General features: G+C 40.6%; 1 protein-coding gene across 3 annotated transcripts in view; it reads left to right on the plus strand.

Annotated features, from left to right (window-relative positions):
* daam2 (dishevelled associated activator of morphogenesis 2) overlaps nucleotides 1-21,524 on the plus strand; it is an 89,428-nt gene that overhangs the window by 50,337 nt on the left and 17,567 nt on the right. For all 3 annotated transcript variants that reach the window (XM_046412598.1, XM_046412596.1, XM_046412597.1), the window contains exons 5-15: nucleotides 4,869-4,963; nucleotides 13,184-13,517; nucleotides 14,518-14,628; nucleotides 14,716-14,819; nucleotides 15,542-15,608; nucleotides 15,725-15,842; nucleotides 16,138-16,276; nucleotides 18,711-18,769; nucleotides 18,971-19,155; nucleotides 20,635-20,937; nucleotides 21,356-21,463. In XM_046412598.1, the coding sequence (XP_046268554.1) occupies nucleotides 4,869-4,963; nucleotides 13,184-13,517; nucleotides 14,518-14,628; nucleotides 14,716-14,819; nucleotides 15,542-15,608; nucleotides 15,725-15,842; nucleotides 16,138-16,276; nucleotides 18,711-18,769; nucleotides 18,971-19,155; nucleotides 20,635-20,937; nucleotides 21,356-21,463 (1,623 nt within the window). The remainder of the gene's footprint in view (nucleotides 1-4,868; nucleotides 4,964-13,183; nucleotides 13,518-14,517; nucleotides 14,629-14,715; nucleotides 14,820-15,541; nucleotides 15,609-15,724; nucleotides 15,843-16,137; nucleotides 16,277-18,710; nucleotides 18,770-18,970; nucleotides 19,156-20,634; nucleotides 20,938-21,355; nucleotides 21,464-21,524) is intronic.

Below are 21,524 nucleotides of genomic sequence, written 5' to 3' on the forward strand. Positions count from 1 at the left end.
TTAATTCTTGCCAGTGTGGCTGCCAATAAAAACAGCGCGATACCATCACAAAACTGTGTTCTACTATGATCTCAGTATCATGCTAAACATTACACTTAAGTGAGGTCTATTATTTGATTGTACATTTGGTTACTGACCGGTTTGGGGCGATGACCCCTGACCCTGAGTCCGTATGTGGAAGAAAAGTTGGCTCCCAAATGTTTGGAGATCATAAAACATGACATTTTAAGAGAGGCTGTTAAAGGATGACATGTAAGCATGAAATTTAGAGACTAGCAAGTCCATGGTGAAGACAAAGTTATGATTCCAGCGAAAGCCTCCCATATCTGTAAAGATTTTTTCAACATAGAACTTGTTTTTTTTTTTGTTGTTGTTGTTAAGTTTTTTTCCTTTATCTCACCAAGTAGGCCAACACGTATGTTTATGAGTCTTTCCTGGCCATGGATCAGATAAACTGTTCAGCCATAACATAACCACCATAAACATTTAACTTTTTTTTTCTTCTGGCAAACATGCCTGTAGCAACAATCCATGTTTAAGGTTACTATTTTTACAGCTGTTTTTGTTTACTGGCTCCACTCAAGGGACGAGAATGAGCTCCCTTTGAATGGTGCGCCAGTACCTGAGCTTCGTCTGGAGAAACAGTTTTACTGTCATTTTCTTAAAGACTCAAACAGCATACACACACACATGCACACATGCACACACGCACGCACGCACGCACACACACACACACACAAACATACATATACGCTCACACAGATATATAAAGTATCACCAAAAGAAAGCGCTGACTTTACTTATTCCCAGAGGGAACATATGCATCAGCACAAGGACAGAAATAAATACAGATAAACAAAGAAAAAAAAACAAAAAAAACAATGGGAGGTCTACAACATCCATCCATCCATTTTCTATACCGCTTATCCGTCAGGGTCGCGGGGGAGCTGGAGCCTATCCCAGCTGACTACAGGCGAGAGGCGGGGTTCACCCTGGACTGGTCACCAGTCAATCGCAGGGCAGGTCTATAACAATAAAAGTTAAAAATAGAAGTTAAAGTGGAAACATTAGCATTGTGACATTATAGATAATAATAAACTGATGCAGTGACTTTAGAGGCTAATTTGCGGTCCTTGTCTGTGGTTAAAACTAAAGAGCTGAAACACTGCAGTACAAACGTAGAGACAGACAGTAAAACAAACATGGATAATCCACCACTACAAACTGACAATACTGAAAACAACCTATCAGAACAACAAGAAGGAAAGCCATAGTCATAGTTTGCCTTAGTAATGTTTTTATTTCTGATGGCAGGATATTCTAAATCTGCAGGCCTTGAACTGGGGGAAAAAAAGGGCTGACCAAAGTTGAGTTGTGGGTTTTGCCAGTTTAATTTTCTGCTAACTGCTCCCCTAGTAGTGACTCCTTTGCTATTAAATATCATTTGGCTGACTGGTTATGGAGTAAGGCTATTCGCACTCTTTAAAAATCCATTTTATAAATGAGAAATGTATAAAATGTATGAGAATTGGGACACCGCTGATATTAAACTTTAAGTGATTTTTATATTGCACAGCGTTACAAATATCTATCAGTCCTACTTATTGTCTATATTCATGCATCCAGCAGCACAATTTATATTCTACCAGAGCCCCAGCAGCGCCTCTCTGCTATACATGTGTCATGCATGCTGCCAGGTATGTTTCAGTCTGTCAGTTCTAAAACAAGGGCAAAATTGTGCCAATGTGAGGAGATATTTTCACTTTCTTCCAGTGGTTTCACATGTTACAGACATCTTTAGAAAAGTGCTCTTTCATGTGATATTAGGGAATAAACTTGTTTCAATGAAACAATTGAAACCAAATTTCTTAACATTTTTAGCAAATCAAATTCATCAGTTGCAGAATTGACTTTGCATGCATGAAGAAGATTAAAAAGTCTCTTGTTCAAGCCCCACTTTTGCAGTCTCCCTTCTTCACTATAACTTGTCCAATTTCCTCTCCTTCCTGAATCATTTTTCACTCCCACTATCAGTCTTGCATTTTCTCCACCACTGTGCCCCAGACAGCGTCTTGACAAGTGCACATTTTAAAACTTGTACATGACTTCATGTCTTGGCTCCCAGGCGAGCTCACTAGGGGCAGCCCTTCCACAGTAGCTGAGTTATTGGATGAGCTCATTTTTGCTTTGCCGCCCGGAGAGATTACTGTACAACCAGCGTCTTGATGTTCATTCATAACACTGTGTCGGAGCACTGAGGTTGTTTGTTGGCTAAGTGATAGTTCTATGACTCTGATAAGAGTTTCTGTAGCCTTGCTGTGTCCAATCTATTGTGTTGAACTTCAGAGATCCTTCATGCATAGGACTTTTTGACGATAAACTGAGAATAAGATTAAACATGGAGGCAAAGGGAAGGGCTTTTTATATGCCACTGATATGAAGAAACACAAAGAACTAACCTATTGCATTTTTGCAGATTCTCAACCACAAAATTGCCTCATAACCACTGTTAACATTTGACTCCATAGTACATTTAGTGTCTTTGCTGTAATTCTTCTTTCAATTCGGCGCAGTGAAACCTGTTTTAAATCATGTCCATTTTTTGCAGTACCTTTTTAATATTGCAGTTATGGTAACAAATGTTATCCACATTTTATTATATTAGCATAGTTGGGACCCATTTATGATAAATAGTGAGTTAGGTAGCGAGATCCACCTTAGTCACTTGTAGTGATGAAAGTTACAGTGATTTTCAGCTCACTTTAGCTGTCAGGCACACACACTTTTCTGTTTACTTTCACTGTACTTATAGCGTCATTGTCAGCTGTAGCAGACAGCTATTTTCAGTGGGGAAAAAAAAGAAAAAGGTGTAAAAACCCACGATATACCACCTGACTACCAAAAAGCAGACAGACACAGTTGGTCCTGAACATAGTGGAGCATTTAGCAGCTGAAGAGCATTTAGCAGTTATTTTCCTCAGGAGGTGGTAGAAACAAAAAACTGATCTAAATGGAGAGTGAACATTTGTTTTGTTCATAACTTGTTTCTGCTGCACCCACATGACCAAAAAAATTAGTTCATTATGTCTTAAATTACTTCAGTAAAACTTAAGCAAGGTAACAAATCTTCTGTATTTGAACATTATATCCAACATTGTTACGTTGCTTTGTCATGATATTAAAAAGACATGATTGCTAACATATTTAATGTTGAACTGTAACTCATTCACGTTCCTGTACAACTTGAGAATATAATCACATCTGAAAGAACAGCTTTCATTAATGGCAGTTTGTACCACACTGGCTTAAATGAAGTCCTATCAATTTGTGTAATTTGCACACATAACAAAATGTGATTGAAGAGAAAACATTGTGGTAATAGAAAATGTACGACTAATTCTAATTAAATGTTTGAAATTTTTATTTGTTTCCAAAGACCTCCCTCTCAATTTTACATAGAAACAATTGGATAATAACTATGTTCCAGCTAGCATTTTGTTAGCGTGGTTAGGTTTTGTGCCTCTGGCTTTGCATGACTAGTTTAGTTAAAATAATGTTGTTTGTCTTCATTTAAATCGACTAAATACTTTTTGCGTGGCACATCAGTGACCCACATGGTCCAAATTAAGGTTTGATGAGCTGCACTCATCGCTCACTCAGTTAACGATGCTCTGACAACTAGCTTGAAGGCACAGTTCTGACTCTGGGGGGCACTTCCCATAATAAGGATTTAGGGAAGTGCCTTCTGCTGGTTCACCAACTGCCCGTAATAGCATCCTTATGTGCATGTTGGCCACAGGTTCAAATGAACTTACAAATAGCAGATGTAGGAAGGAGCCATTTGGCTAGACTCATTGACATGGTGAACTGGCTCACAGCACGAGCAAATCATTCACTCTCCTCAACACTTGTTGTGTCCAACTTCCCTTCGACTATGAACATATTCGTTTAGAGAAACAGGAGCCAGAGCCTTTTCTTCTTGGCACAGAGTCCATGAACCATCTGGACATGAGGATAAGTCGTCACGATGGATGTTTTGACTGCACTGTTTCTAGATTAAACACTCACACACACCGGACAGAACAGAGCTGTTGTTTGGTAGTCAAACATAGGGTCAGGCTTCAGCTGGATATGTAAGTGCTGTAGATCCAAAAAGTGTCTTGCCAGGAATATTTGCATCCAACTTTGACCTATATGTCTTTTTAAGGGTTTCACATTAAAGATAATATTTTTTCAGACAAATTAATGGGCAGTCACTGTGACTACCTTATGCCACTGCTGAAACACACACTGTCAGAGCTTTAGCACTTGGCATTGAGCTGCCCTGGAGAAAGCCTGGAGATGCTAAACAGTGGCCCTGTGGCCCAGACTAATGGAAGCACAGCAGTCCTTTTGATGCTGCTGAGGGAGGTTTTAAGTGATGCAGAAATGCATTAACACCACCACTGGTCAAAGTGTTTCTTTTTTTTTTTTTTCATTTGTTGGAAGCTTGATTGGAGCTAATTGCCTGCATGACTTATTTTGGCATGCTGTATAGTTTCATATTGGGAGGGGGGGTGCACACAATTTGCTTGAAGACTGGTGCCTGAAACATTATCCTGTTAACATGGCTCTGATTATCTGTGATGCTAGAACTAACTGAAACAAACACATTTACTTGTAAAAAGGAGGATGTATGTGTTGCTGTTTAATTGCTTCCAAAACAGTAGAAACAATGAAAAGCACATAATTAAAAGTGGAAAATGCAAAATCTTTGGCAGCAGGTAGCTTGCCAAATAGCACCTGCTGTGAAAACCTAATTCAGTGATATTTATTTGATGCGTTTCCAATAAATTTTATTTTCATTTCATTCCTCACCGTTTCTACAGATGCAGACCCTGTTTGCTTTTGATGAGGAGGAAATGGAAATGAGAAACAAGGTGGTGGAAGATCTGAAGACGGCACTTCGGACTCAGCCCATGAGGTAAGCGATTCTCTTGCCCAACTGAACTGTGACCTTTTCCCTCTTCTGCAGATAGTCTGCATTGGTCCGTTCTCCTTAAAGTCCTGCTATGTCGCTTGTTGACATATTAAATCCAGTTAATATCACTTCAAATTGAAATATGCCAAATGAATTTTATCTTGAGATCTACATTTATTAATATCTGCAGCTGTTAGGCCTCACTCATCACCACACAGAAACATTCAAAGACATAGGACGGCCTACTTATACAAACCGCCTCCTTTTTCCTGTCAGCAGCTCCTTTAGAGCTGTCCATCACCCTATGCCAGTTGTGAGACGCAGCGGTTAGGACCAAAGTGTGATTGTTGACTTTGCTCAAGGGGAGCTATGCAGTGACTGACCTAATGTGCAGAGTGACAAAAACCCAGGACAGCCTTGGTGTCTGGGTCTTGTCTGGCCTGTGTGAGTTTGTAGGGCAAATGCATGGTTGTGTTTGTTTCTATATAACTGCTTTAACTGGAAATAATGCTGGTAAAGAGCAGACACATCACAGTAAGTTGTTCTCCCAAAGTAAAAGTCATTAGAAATGTCGCCGCCTCTAGCCCTTCAAATATCTTGGTTAGCATCTTAAATGAAAAAAAAAAAAAACGAAAATCCTACTTATTCAACTGTCTGGTTTTGACAGAAATTCTATTAAACTAGTAATAAAGAAATCCATGAACTTCATATAACATTATAATGAAAGTATTCTCAAGGAAAGTTTTTAAAATAATAGTTTCTTTTTTGCCTGAATAAATGATTTAAGATTTGTTACCCCCTTGAGTTGTATTTAAATAAGAGGGAGAAAAATTGCGGACACGCCCATTAAATGTAATTTATCACCTAGATCTGCTCTGATGCTATTTTCACCCATTCCAGATGGGGACTACAAATGTGTAACATGTGCCCAGTGTAAGTACACCATGAATACAGGCTATTTCACATACTCATGGTTAGGAAAGAAAATTTTGTAACATCATATACTATATGGACTGAAGTATTGGGAGACACCTCTTTATTATTGAATTCAGGTGTGGTTACGGGCTGTTTTTCTGGGGTTGAACTCGGCTCCTTACTTCCAATGAAGGCAAATCTTAATGCTTTTGCATACCAAGACATTTTGGACAATGCTATGCTTCCAACATTGTGGCAACAGTTTGGGGAAGACCCTTTTCTATTCCAGCATGACTGTGCCCCAGTGCACAAAGCAAAGGTCCTTAAAGACATGGTTGGATGGACCCTGGCTGGCCCACACAGAGCCCTGACCTCAACCCCATCCAACGCCTTTGAGATGAACTGGAACGGCGATTATGAGCCAGGCCTTTTGGTCCAACATCAGTAGCTGATCTTATAAATGCTCTGCTGCATGAATGGGCAAAAACTGTCACAAAATCTTGTGGAAAGGCTTTCCAATGTATGGACAGAAAACATAAGGCTTAATGAATACAACAAAGCTACAATGAAGTAGACCTTTGACCTTTTGAATATCAAATGTTATCATGTCATTTTTTAGTTTGTGGGTTTTCTGCCAGACCATCTTTTATGTTCAAGTATATTTAATTCACCTCATCAAAAGTGGCTGTAATGACTCAATCAGCACGATCCAGCAATGCACCTGCACTCATGCTGTTCACAGGCTGAGTTATTGCATATTAGCACACAGATGTTTTTGGGTATTGGAGCAGTGATTTGGGTAGCAGGTGTGTCCCACAGAAAATGGGCATTCAGGGAAATCCAGAGCTGTGTTTTAATGTCTCGCCAAGTGTCGCCTTTGTGACAAATGGATGGCTAAGGCTGAAAACAGATTACCTTGTGCTTGACAGTTTAGATGTCCGGGGGGAACTGGGTGTTTTAAGGTGGCATCTCCCTTTATGTGTCACGCCTGTGTTCCTGCCTGTGCGAGTATACACTGTGCCTTTATGGCAGCATTTTGTGAGACTTGGTGGTGTCTGACTGTATTCATCTTTGATTCATGCCCGTCCTTGGATGACTGCCTGAAATGGCCTCCCTCCCTCCTCCCCTCTGGCATTTCATAGAGGCAGCTGGGCCTGGTTGTGAAGAGGTGCCCTTGTGCTCTCTGCCCGCCCTGCAGGGCCACAGGACCCAGACACATGGTGAGAGTGCAGGGTGCCAGGCAGAGCGCACAAAAGCAGCACATTGTCGGCAAGCCACCCACTGTTGTCACTTTCACTCGCTGGCTGATTATAAGTCACTGGAACAACAAGGTGACATGTTCAGGTCATATGTTCGACTGTGTGTTACTGTATATGGAATGTAATGTAAACACAAGCAAGGTTCATATTGTGTATTATTTCAAACCAAACCAAACCTTTTTGGTTTGTGACCTCATAAATAAAAAAAATACTGTTTACTTATCGCTCTTATCAGATGTTTGGATTTAAGCAGTTCAACCAAATGTATTAAGGCATGTACTGCACCAATTATGACCTTCAGCAGATCACTTGTCAACCATCTTGGCAGTATGCATACATTTACAAATACATTTATTCATTATAGATACATCCTGTATTTCTACTTTCTCAACTGGAAATTCTTTGATGAAAATGTTGTTGTCTGTATTGTTTATAAGCTCCCTCTTGGGCATGTAAAATTCAAGAACTCAATTTAATCCTGTTTTCTTTAAAAAGTTAAAAGCATTGTGGGTCATGTTGGAAATGTGAACTTAAGTGGGCAGGTTGACAAACATTTTCCCAAAAATTAAATCATTTAATTAGAGTTTACCAGAAATTGTTTTTACAGTTATAGTTGTTAGACCAGTTTAATGGCCCAGATTTTCAAACATAAATTTGATGAAAAACAGCCATAAAATTGAGACATTTACAAAAATGGCTGAATTTGCCTCTTTATTTACTGCTTTTTTATTTTCTCTGCCAGTAATTATTGCTTTGTTTACCAGCTTGTCAAATGGAGCTTGAACCTTCACGCTGGGCTTGTGTGTTTGCTCACATAAAGCTAACTCTGATGTAGGAAAATTGAATCTGCAAGATCTGGCATACATTTTAACTTAACCCTCTGAAGTCATGTATAATTGTCAGTTGTTGACTATTTTTGATTCTAATTTTATATTTCAACTTAGAATTTTTTTTATCTTGCCATTTTGGAATCATTTTTGATCAGCACAACCTCACAAGTGTGATTTACTGTTGTTTTTTTCATTTTGACATACTGTATTGACACACTGGACCTAAAATCACACAAAACTCTAAAATCCGACTGGGGAAAATGCGCTGAAATGCGCTGAATGAAGTGCGCTCAATGCGCTGGTGTTTACTGCGTCTTCTTGAATAAAATGCGCGCCCCAAACGCGCACCAAACGTGATGGCAATGGTCATGAAAAAAACAGTGCGTATATTTTTTATCATAACTCGGGTTTTACTTGACATATTAACAAAATTTAAAAACTGGTATATAGTTTGAAGTGCCCACTTTCGAGACAAAAAAAACTGGGATTCAGCGAGGCTGCGTCTTGCAGCTACGTCGTCTTAAAGTGGTCTTGTGATAAGGACGCGCCGGCGCGTCTGTTGACTCCTGAGGGTTAACTTCTAAATTTTTAAATATTTAGTGTACTCTCCTGTGGTATTTTAACTGCACCGTTAAGTGTACTTACATAAGCAACGTTGATCTATGTTTATGTCTGTGCTGATGAGCATACTGTGTGTGCATTCTTGTACCCAAGACATGGCGCTCTTCAACCGCTGTCATTTCCGTGATGAGCCTAACTGCATGAGGACAGGAAATGAAGCTTTCCTGGGGGTCACTGAGGCCATGCTGGCCCAGAATGCACCGAAATCCCAGGCTCATGTCAGTAGAGCATTGCAAAGCTTCCCATGATGGCTCTCTGAACATTGTTTCTGCAGATCTCTTCCAGCAAGAATATTGACTTGAGCTGACTGCAGCCGTTTCCCCTGCTCCTGTGTCAATAGCCCTTTGGACGATTCGCTACAACCGCATGCAAATATTATCCTTCAAAACATTTTGCCGCCAGATCTCTCAAAGGTTCCGCTTAACAGAGAGTGAACTTTATATCTGTTTTCATATATTACCACATAGATTGGTGGGAGAACGGCATATCACGCCTTTATAGTCTTGGATGGAACAATGTTTGATCCTCTTTCAAATTTCTCACCCCATGTACATGGTATTTAATGGATAGAAATGAGGGCGTAGTAGGCAGATACACAAAGTTTTAGAGATAGAGTTGGAATGACAATAAACAGAAGGACAAAGGAGGTGGAAGGGAAGGAGGTTGTATTCAGTCCTTACTTTGATCCCTGTCCATCTTATCATGTAATTATACTGTATGTCCTGCATAAAACCACTGCAAAGAACACAGTTACAAGGAGGTGAGGAGACATGTACTCTACCTGAATGACATCATGGGAACAAAAATGGGACAACCATACGCTGTGAAGGGTGCAACATGCTCACATTAGTAAAATAATCTGCCAAACTATAGAATAAACAGCAGAATAACGGATTAACAAAACAGAAAATACAGTCATGTATGAATAATACAAAGTTCAGCTGGGTGCAGCTTGTCTCAACCACAGCTTCTTAACTGCTGCTGATTTCCTTTGTTCCATTCTCACACAGTTTGTCAGGACTTTTTCATGTGACTTTTGTTTGAACTCTGTAACAGATGCAACCTGACATGTAGCTAAGCTGTATAGTGATTGAGATTTGTTTAAAATACTCAAAAAAAAAAAAAAAAAAAATACATGTAGGCTACACAGAAAACATCTTTGTTGTTGCAGTAACAACCTTGTAATTCATTATTTCCACTGTGTTGCTTCATAAGCAAGTCACAGGAGCCATTGTGGGAACATGGTCCACTTCAGTCAAAGTCACACACACATACACATACACAGACACAGACTTCTCCCTGTAGAGTTAACAATAATCCACAGTCCATAAGAGCCATTCTCTCCATGCCATGATATACTATACACATCACAGATGTTCACCTTGGCCAGGGGTTTTATTGTGATCTGTGGACCGTATGGGTGTGTGTGTGTGTCAGTTTTATGTGTCTTGCCCTTTGTTCAGCTCTTATTTTACTGCACTTAAATGCTGGGCCTCGCATCAAGTAAATCTGAGTTGGTGATATCGTATGACTTCTCCTCCAAGTCAACTACTGGAGAGCAGCACCTCTGAAGAACTCCTGGGTCCTTGTCCACACAAGGCCACTCAAGCCCTTTTATAGTAGAACAAGATGTGTACATGCACACGTGTGTGTGTGCGCTTGTGATGTATGTATGTTTTTTTCTTACATAGTGGGGGACAAAAACTTCACACAGCTACACGGGGGGGGGGGGGGGGGGGGGACTCACCTATGGGGGCAAAAATGCAAGTCCCCATGGGTAAATGATTACATTTTAGGGTGAAGACTTGGTTTAAGGTCAGGTTTAGGTTGAGGTTTAGGTTAAGGTTAGAGTTAGGTGAGTAATTGTTGTGGTTAGACTAAGTCTCCAGAAAATGAATGCAAGTCTATGTAATGTCCTCATAGGGCATGAAAACCGACACTCTTTGTGTGTGTGTGTGTGTGTGTGTGTGTGTGTGTGAGTGAGTGAATGTGCGTGTGCATGCTTGTATGTGTTTGTTTGTGTGTAAGCGTTTTGCTGTTAGATAAGTTTGTATGGTTAGGCTTTGAGACAAGAATGAACTCTCAACCGCCTGTCTGCCACACATGGGTCATCCACAGTTCAGGATTACTGAATGTTTTGCCTCTGCAACTAAAACCATGAAAAGTCCCATTGGAATGAATTTCTGAATTTAAATTTTAGCATCTGGATTAGTTGTCTGCACTGTCCTGCTTATTTAGAATATTGTCTGCCTCTAGTTGAAGAGTGTTGTGTTTATTATATCAGTGGAAATTACATGACCCTAAACACCTTTAGCTTCAGTTGCAATCGGCAGCAAACATTACATTTGATCATCCTTGGTCTCGACTCAGCACACACCGCAGTTAGTATCTGCTCAATTGTCACTTTTGTTTAGTCTCATCCAAAGCTATGCTCCTTACTTCTTTCTTTGGTCCATCTGAAGAACGTAATGTGTGTGCATGCTTGGCTCAGCCTCAGTGTTTTTCAGCCCTGCCTAAGCTCATATTGTATGCAGTGATTGTCGCGTTCTCGACAGTAACACAATGAATACAGCCCTAGTAGCTTTTTATATATGCAGTGGTTGTTCCAAAAAATAAAAGTAAAAGACCTGCATGCCACTTGGCTGAGCATGAATGTCAAGAGATAGAAGACAAGAGGAGACTCCAAAATCAGTGGAGGTGGGATCCATTGATTGAAGTGCTCACTATAGAGAAAATGAAAGATGGATGAGGAGAAAGAATAGCTGGATGTCAGCTTACTAGAAGGCTTTGTCAACAGTACAGAAGATTAATCACTATTGAATGTAAGGAGCCATGCATATGTGCTGTGCATGCATGCATCTATCCCTCCAAACCCCCTGTACACGCACATGCACTTGTATAGGATGTCTGCATGCATTCATGCATGTGTTTCTGGCAAGACATCGGCAAATCAGCAGAGCTAAGCAAAGCAAGCAGCGATTGAAGCCTTGAATCTCGTCCACCTTTTTGAAGCCAAACTCCAAGAACAACATCTCTGGCCCTCTGCTTTCCATACATTAATCACAAGGATGTTCAGCTTAATTTCTCTTCCAGTATGAAACCTCTGAGGTGGCCCTGCAATTCACAGACAGACATATGACTATTGCTGCCTTCTCTGCTGGCCAAAGACTTGTCACTGATATAAGATGTGTAACTTTAACAGTTGGATCAGTTCTGCCTTGCTCTAGCTCCAGTGTCTGTGTTGCATCTGAATCAAATCATATCTAATATAATGGATTTATTTTTCGCCACCTTGGTGTTGAGTGGAGGACGAGACTACAGCGTCTACGCTGAAACAAGAAACACATGTCTGCTGAAGGGATGTGTGTGTGTGTGTTCTCTATGATTTCAATGAATTTTCAAGGAAGGTTGACTGCATGCACGCATCTTCTGATCTCACCCAGGCGCTGCTGGAGATCAGAGGATTAGAGGTCTTTGAGAGATTTACTGGTCATGCCAGGTAACGTGTGTGTGCTTATGTATGCATCTGCTGGAAATCTGGGACTGATCGTGTGTAAGTTGGGGAAGAGCCATGGCCTCGATGTACAGTATAATATTTGCCTTATATCAGACAGAATTGTCAATTCAGTACGCTTGTTTTGGTGGGAGTGTCGGTGGACTCAAAGGTCTGGAGCCAGGCAAGGAAAATAATTTGATGATTTAAACTTTTTGCATAGTGTTTTTTCCCCATGAGCCAAGACAGCTGTGGGAGGGCATGAAACTTCTGAAATCAGAACAATGTATCTCGTACAATAAGTAGCAGTAAATCTCAACTCTCAGACCTTCCCTCATTTCCCTACTGTCTTTACCACTTTGATACTCCATCCTTTTTTTCTCTTTTTATGTTCGTCCTCATCTCTTCTCCCTCTGGCTCTTTCACTCCTCATACAAGCTCTCATTTGTTTGAAATAATTTATGAGGCCTATCAGGAATCTTAGTGAGTGGGAAGGTCATTTACAATACAACCCACAGTTTGCTCACTAAATATGACACCCCTCAGTGTTTACATGTCTTGCCTGTCATTCAACCCTCTGAGAGTACATATTTAGCATGGGCTTAATGTCATCAGGGTTGTCTTTTGTGCAAGGAGACAAGTTCAGTACAGAAACCCTGCATTACAAACTTTATTAGATGTGGGTGTGTCCACTTGCCCTGCCAGGAATGGTCTAATAACAGTACGCGATTGGATGCATTATGGGCTTTACTCATACTAGAGAATAAAAGTCAGGATGTCAACTTCGATATTGACCAACTGTTCTTTATTCTGTCTTGTGAGTCCCCAAACATTGTGGAAGTGCAGTGTCAGTTCTCTTCCTTCAAATGTGATTTTTTTTTATTATTCTAATGTTTTGCCATGGGACGGTTCTTCCAGCAAGATTTCACTACAGAATATCTTTTTATATAACATATTCTAATAACAGAATGTAAAGATGTTTAAAGGTATTACTGGCATTTGGCCTGTTTAGGTGATGCTCAGTCTTCATTAGCTGTAGCATTGCCTGCTGTCAATGCACTATATGTTTCTTTACCCTAAATGTGTGCTCATTTTCCTGCTCTAGGTTCGTCACACGCTTCATTGAGCTCGATGGCCTCACCTGCCTCCTCAACTTCCTGCGCAGCATGGACTACGAGACGTCAGAGAGCCGCATCCACACCTCCATCATTGGCTGCATCAAGGCCCTGATGAACAACTCTCAGGGTCGCGCACACGTCCTGGCCCACCCACAGAGCATCAACACCATCTCACAGAGCCTGCGGACAGAGAATATCAAGACCAAAGTGGCAGTGCTTGAGATCCTCGGCGCAGTGTGCCTGGTGCCTGACGGACACAAGAAAGTCCTGCAGGCCATGGCCCACTACCAGAAATACGCTGCTGAACGAACTCGCTTTCAGGTGAGGGAAGCTAAAGAGTTATAGGTGCAAACAGCTGTCATGTCACTTGAATTGCAGTCATGTCTCATGGTGCAAACATCCTTAGGGAGCCTTTGTTGGAGACATGGGGCAGACAGAGATTATGGGAAAGGGCAGACAAAATATTTGGGAGTAATGCTCAAATAAATCAAGCTGTAGTCATTTCTGATAAATTTGAGAATTTTGCAGCAGCACCTCAGACTGTTGGCCTCAGGTTAAGTCAATACTCTGGCCATATTAAAGGTAGGTGAGGACATTCAGAGTTATGGAGGTCATGGTATGTGTAGTGCTTTAGTAACTAGCATGACTGAGTCAACAAGCCACATCTCACACATTCCCCAGGGTATGTGGTAAATCATGCCACCTCGGGGTGAGCTAACACCACAGGAAAGTGGATTCCAAACTTATGGGAGCTTTTTAATGTTTTTTTAAGTTATGATTGAGTTGTAAAGGTATGTGAATACTCAGTGTAAGATGGGGAACAAAGGGTGCGAGGCCAGTGGCACATCTCAAGCTCAAGGAAGGATCCTCAAATGGCTGAATTTCAAGGATGCTATATTAGCAACTGCCACCAAAGGACTGTTCCAATATCTTAGGATCCTTCAAATTCAACAATCCACAAACCTTTTTAAAATGATGAATGAGAACAAAGGAATAGCATCATAGTTCAGGCAAAGAATAAAGCTGGAACCTTTTTAATGATGCAATAACACACACTCACAAGCCTGTTCCAAAGTATATCCTGATAGGAAGGTGTCTGCGGGACCATGGAAGCATCCTTTACTTTGATACGCACTGCTTGCGTCAGCTGGTTCTCTTCAACGTTGTGTTAACAACTCGATTTTAATAGATTTTCCTGTCGGTTTCAAGACATGTTCTTTTCGTCCCTGACGCAGTTGCTATCTGATTATTTCGGCTTTGAAATATATTTCAGGTCATAAAGAATTGCTGGCTAACTTTCCTATCTGTTCTAACTGTTTAGACACTTCTGAATGAGCTGGACAAGAGTACAGGCCGCTACAGAGATGAGGTCAACTTAAAGACTGCCATCATGTCCTTCATCAATGCAGTGCTCAATGCTGGAGCTGGGGAGGTCAGCAATCAATTGAATATAGTTTCATTGCTTTGGAAAATAAGTCATGGAAATAGTTAGTTAGTTAGTTTGTTCTTTTGTTTTTAGGACAACCTTGAGTTCCGCCTCCACCTAAGGTACGAGTTTCTGATGTTAGGCATCCAGCCAGTCATCGACAAGCTCAGAGAGCACGAGAATGCCACTCTGGATAGGTGAGTGCGAGACCTAATGAACAATCAACCAAAAAATGATATTTTTCCTTATTAATACCTCGTCAAGATAGATGGCCACCCACGTTGAGCCAGAGTCTTGTCCGAGGTTTCTGCCTTCTAAATGGAGATTTTTCCTCGCCACTGTCACTGTCACAGTCACGATGCATGCTCATGGGGGTTTTGCGGGGTCTCTCTAAAAATCAAATTAAAAAGTTTGGTCTAAACCTGCTTAAATTGGAAAGTGTTATGAGACAACTGTTGTTGTTATTTGGCGCTTTATAAATAAATCAAATTGAAAAATTGAATTGAATTAATAATGAGGAGTAGTGCTGTATGTAAATTGCTATCGGCACCAAACACAGATATACTGTGCATTACAGTACTGCACGTTGGAAAGTTGTTCTTCCAACTTTGGTGTAATAACACTTCCATGTTAATCTTCATGGACAAGTAAGTATTTACTATCATCCACCATGTTTGTGCATATATGACAAGTTGAAACGTCCAATACCAAAAATGTTTCAAAGTTTAGGAGACATTCATATGAATTTTCCTTATCAGGACCTAATTTTTCCCATTGTTTTGATACCATATGATTGCACTAATAGCGCATATTGGGTGTAAATTCATTGTATCCAAACATGTGTCTCCAGGACTGAATCGCAGCATTAGCTTTAAATGAACATACAGTAAATACTGTGTTCCATTGTTATTTTGTCTAGGCATTTGGACTTCTTTGAGATGGTGCGGAATGAGGATGATTCTGAGCTGGCCAAAAGATTTGATATGGTGAGTTCCTCTGCACCTCAACAACACTGGACAACACAACTGGTATTGTTCTTCTTGGAACAATAGTTGTTTAACTGACTTAGTAGTAATTCAGGATTGGTTCTTTGTGTGAACAGACCCATGTAGATACCAAGAGTGCTGGTGCCATGTTTGAGCTGATCAAGAAGAAACTGAGCCACACAGAAGCCTACCCCAACCTCATCTCCATCCTCCAACACTGCCTGCAGATGCCCTGTGAGTATATAACAAGTTTTTCTTGCCTTTTTGATGAGGCTCACATTTGTGAATAAAGTTCCATAACAAGTAAATTTACGGATAGCTCATCATTACTGCTATATCGTAATGAATAAATCATTTAAATTTTAGTTTTCTGTTTTTGTCTGAAGACTGGAGAAAAACTCAGATACATGGAAAAATCATTTTACATACAATATAAATCACATCTGGCTGTACGTGATTCTTATGTCGTTGCACTGAAACCGATTTATGGGATCACCTGACCGTTTTTGTCTTTGACTTCAACACTCAGATAAACGTGGTGGTGGCAGTCTGCAGCACTGGCAGCTCTTAGACAGGATCATTCAACAAATAGTCCTACAGGATGACAAGGGAGAGGACCCTGATATCGCCCCTCTGGACAATTTCAGTGTTAAGAACATCATTCGCATGTAAGTGGAATCTAATACACACACAGCCTCCAGAGCCTCTGCATTGACAGCATTGACGGCTGTCATACAGTATATTTCTTCCCTCTTTTGTACTATATGAATACATAAAAATGTCAGATGCCATTCTGTCCCTTCTGGAAAGATATTTTGGGGAATGCATCCAAACAACTTTGCTTTTATCCAGTATCAAAGACAACTCTGACATCAACATAATACACTTTTATGTCAGAATGTCTGAGGCTAAGCTAGAAGGAAGGGAAACACTGGAATACTATTTATATCTATCTATATATCTGTGTGTGTGTGTGTGTGCGCGTGCATGTATATATAAAACATGTACACTAACCCAGTATTACTTGTTTTTAATAAAACTGGTTTGGATTGGAGTGGAGAATGTGAGGTTAGGTGAAGGAGGTTTTGAGTAGAATCGGAGGAAAAGTGTGAACTGGCATGAAAGCGGAAGATGAAGATCAAAAGGAGATTGTTCTAATCGTATTAAGTGGGAAGGCCGGCCAAGTCAGCCATGTTTAGGGGCGGCGAAGCAGTCACTTGGCTTCATGTATGAGACAGCAGAAATGATCACATTAAGGAAAACCGAGCATTATGGCTTGGAAAATGCTTTCTGCATGTCATCAGGGGCATAGTTTGCACTGTCACTTAGACAGATTTGTTCCCGTATTGTCATCGACATTTAATGTTTTTTGTTTTCTGGATTTCACTGACTACATAAACTAATCTGTACCTGGGTTTGAAGCTAAAGACCACATTGTGTATTGATTTTGGTAATGTTAAAAGATGACACTGTTGGCTGTCCATACCATACAGTTGGTGTGCAGTTCTTCCACCAGTTACCTTCAGTTTCTCTTTCTGACGCCTTGTCATCCTTTTCTTGCACAATCTTTCTTCTCTTTCACTTTCTACTTTTTTGCTAACTGTGTTTACTCTCAGTAGTAAAAGGACCATTAAAATGAAGCGTGGTGAACGCTGGACTTTGCTAACTTCTAGTTTGTTCACTAATGCAGCCACTACTGTCTGTGTTGTCAGCTCACTTGGACATAATTCTTTCCAGTAGCATAGAGAAAGTGAGCGTGCATGCTGCATCTAAGCCCGGATGTCCATTACTGTCCGTTGCAGATCCATCACACCGATCAAAACGTGTCCCTCACTGTATATTATTGCCAAAGTTTTGTTATTTTTCCATAAACTATCCTACAGTAAGTAATGCTTGGAAAGAGGGTGCAGAAATTGAGCTTTCCTCATTGTTTTGGCTGCATGCCGTGCCGGAGGCCCTGACGGTTCATGGTGAAAATGTACAGTTTGTCTCATGCAGCAGCTCAGAGGGGGATGTTAAAACAACTGTTAAAACAACAGGGAGACAAAGTCATTCATCATCTGCGGTCACCATGACGACGGCTCTGACTACTCACACGGGTGCCTGAACCAAAATTAACACTCCTGAACAAATCACGGTTTTCCGCAGCTTTGTAAAGGTGTTTATTTGACCAGTCAGTAAGTAAGGGTCTTTTTGTTTTAATGAGCTGCATATAAGGAGTGTTGTTTGAGCTGTAATTAAAGCAGTACTGACTTTTCAATCAAGTTCAGTCAGTCCTAGTCTCCAACACAAACATCAAGAAGACCTGATTAATGAGCAGTTTGTTTTTAAATTGCACTGTGGATTTCTACTCATAAATTGATACAAGTATTTAAGTGTGAATCATTACCACAGTGAAATTATTTTATCCCTAGTGTCAAACCTCAGCACGTTCCCTGTTCAGTATTTCCTTCTTTCATGCTCTTTGTGTTTCATTGTTAGTTTTATATTCTATGCGACACTGAAACATGTCTACTCTCTGATCTCTAGCCATGGCTTCCACCGATTCTCAAGGTTTTACTTTCCAGTTTATCTTCATCACAATCAATTTCTCAAAACACTCCATTTATTAATTTCCATTCATCTTTTATTCAATTTATACATCTTACTGTTTTTTAACTTCCATCAGTCACTCTCCTTGATTTCCTCTTTATCTGGAGCACTAATTTCTTACCATAGTTGATCTTACATTTATATCAGAACCTCACCGTAACCCTGTGTAACCTCAGTCTGAATAAAAGTGTCCAATTTTCAACTTAATATCATTTATTTCTGCCCTGCAGGATTTATTTTAGCACTAATTTTGTGTTATGCAGCTTAAAAGGGTAAACTGCATCAACCCAGTCAATGCTAATGAGTCAGAATTCCTTTCACAAAAAGGAAGTCAAGAATTAGGGCCAGTAATCAATGGATTTACAATCCAGTGACTTAATTTCCTCAAAATTCTGGCACAGCTTGGTTGTACTGCAGTTGACCTCTATGTACACACATTTTGGCCAAGCCTGTGGCAAGTTTAACTGTCTGTCATGTGTCTGTGCTTATTTTTGTCTGTCTGCTTCACAGGTTGGTCAACGAGAATGAGGTGAAACAATGGCGAGATCAGGCAGAGAAGTTCAGGAAAGGTAAAACATGTTTGACACACTGCTCTCTGCAGGTTGAAAGTGAAAATACATCATCAGTGCAGTCATGCATTTTTGTCTGTGTTTTTAACAAGTCTTCCTACAAATCTCCATCTCCTTCTTTGTATTTACTTCCTCTAGTTTGCATTTAATATATGAAGCTACATCATAAGAACAAATATATGTCCCATTTTTTCCTTTTAGATCATGTAGAGCTGCTGGCTAAGCTAGAGAGGAAGGAGCGTGAGTGTGAAATCAAGACCCACGAAAAGGAGGATATGATGAAGACACTGAACAAAATGAAGGACAAACTCCAGCGTGAAGGAGTGGAACTGCGCTCAGCCAGGGAACAAGTCCTGGACCTGTCCTCACGGATCAATGACATAGCTGTGAGCAGTGCTGCTTTTTTGTATCAAACATGCTGCATGAGCCGGTGATATGCTCTTTTATAATTGTGTAACTAACTGCTATATAATTTGTTCATCTTATGACTGAGAATTTTAATTTGAATTATTTTTTTCCACTTCACTTTTATACAGTTTACCAAAAGAAATATCACCACAATGAGCATATAAATTAAAATAAATAAAACTATGTTCCAAAGTTTAGCCTAGCTTAGCTTGAACACTAGTAGATAGTGGAAGTAATTAACACTGACTTACAGTAACTTCAAAGTTGTCATATCGTTGCACTGTGTGTATGACACGGGTAGTAAAGAGAACACACTGTAATTAAATGAGCTTAGCATATGTTAGCTCATGCATTTAACTAATGAGTGATCAGCAGCAGCTGGGCACAGTAAGTGAACACAGCACCTCAGGAATGCTGATGTCATTGTGATGTTGGTAGTTCTACTTTTTTTTTTGCTTTTTTTCAATTTGAACAAAACCCAGCTGATTTTGGATGTAATTTTGACCAGTTTGCTAGCTAAGAGTATACACATAAGACTGTATTTGGAATTTTTCAAAGACCTGTCTTCTTTTGTTGAAGATAGCTATTTGTCTTTGCTTCCAGCCTGTGTTAAGCTAATTTTGTTGGGGTTCAACACACAGAGTTTATAATAATTTTTTCCGACAACATATCGCTCAACATGCTTTTAGTGGTTTATTTGGAGTGGTTGCACTTATCTAGACAGTAGGAGACAACAGCTTTTCAGTTTGAGTGCACTTATCATAAACTATATAGATAAAAGTATTTGGACACACCTCTTTCTTATTGAATGCATGTGTGTATGAGGCTGCTTTTCAGGGGTGGGGCAAGGCACCGTACTTCCAGTGAAGGAAACTCTTAATGCTTCAGCATACCAAGACATTCTGGACAATGCTATGTCTCCATCCCCATGACATAGCATTGAACAGCCTGGGGAAGGGACCCTCCACCATAGCACAACTGCGCCCCAGCGCACAAATCAAGGTCCATAAAGAAATGGCCGGATGAGTCTGGTGTCGAAGAACCCAGCTGGTCTGCACAGAGCCTCAAGCTTAACCCTTGGGAGATGAACCGGAAAGGAGACTGCAAACCAGAACGGAGACCGCGAGCCAGGCCCCCCGTCCAACACCAGTGCCCAATCCTACAAATACTGCACTGAATGAGCCGAGCCGAGTCGAAACCCGCCACAGAAGCACTAAAACACAAAAATTTTGCGGAAAGCCTTCCGAGAAGAGCAGATATTACTTAAACCACACGGGGGGACCAACTTCACAACAATGTCCATGCACTTCGAATGCATTGTCACTAAAGTGTAATGGTCAGGTGTCCCAATACTTTCATCTGTATAGTATATGTCAGGTGTCTGCGAAATAAATGAAATGTAATGTTATACAAAATGTAATAACTTTATCCTTTAATTTCCTCTGTCTCCCATTCAGGGTGGAAATGTATCTTTCCCACCTCCTCCTCCACCTCCTGGAGGCCCTGTGGCTCCACCTCCGCCACCTATGATGGGCGGCTTTCCTCCACCTCCTCCTCCACTACCATTCAGCTGCCCGCCCCCTCCACCACCCCCTCCTCCACCTGGAGCACCGCCTCCTCCACCGGGGGCCCCTCCCATTTTTGGAGCCCCGCCTCCTCCCATTCCCTCTTCATTCAGCTCAGTGGCCACCATGCGCTCCAAGTCCATCCCTCAGCCTTCTCATCCCCTGAAGTCCTTCAACTGGGCTAAATTAGGAGAGGTGAGATAATAATGAGAATATGTGTTTTGCCATACTGTTCTGCTGTTGTGTGAAAATATTAAAACTTTAATTCATTTGGAAGAAAAACATGTAACTTTATCACTATTTTTATAAAACCCACGATTGTAAGTTTTGCATCAGTGCGCCATGGCCGCACAGATCTCGGTTATGATAGAGTGAGAATGATTGGTGTGCAGAGCCTGAGTGATATGATGGTCAGCTGGTATGGGCAATCCAGTATTAATCAGTTTCTACTTTTAGCTGATAAAATCAAACAATAGATTCAAAGCATCAGTACATCCTAAATTTGAATTATGAAGTATTGAGTAAGTAACCCAGAACAACATTTAGAGATAGTCCCTTCAGTATTAGTCAGTATTGAAATTTTAATCACTTATGTCCCTTTAAACATTTTCAGAATGTGATCAATGGCACCATCTGGAGTGACATCGATGACCAGAGAGCTTTCAAGATACTTGACCTCAAGGACATAGAGAAGATGTTTTCAGCCTATCAGAGACAACAGGTTTGGATCTGTCAGCAAGTGGGATACGCTATTATGGAATGCAGGGTTATGAGTTGCAGCA

This window comes from Scatophagus argus, chromosome 15 (assembly GCF_020382885.2).
Source record: "Scatophagus argus isolate fScaArg1 chromosome 15, fScaArg1.pri, whole genome shotgun sequence".
Taxonomy (NCBI): domain Eukaryota; kingdom Metazoa; phylum Chordata; class Actinopteri; family Scatophagidae; genus Scatophagus; species Scatophagus argus.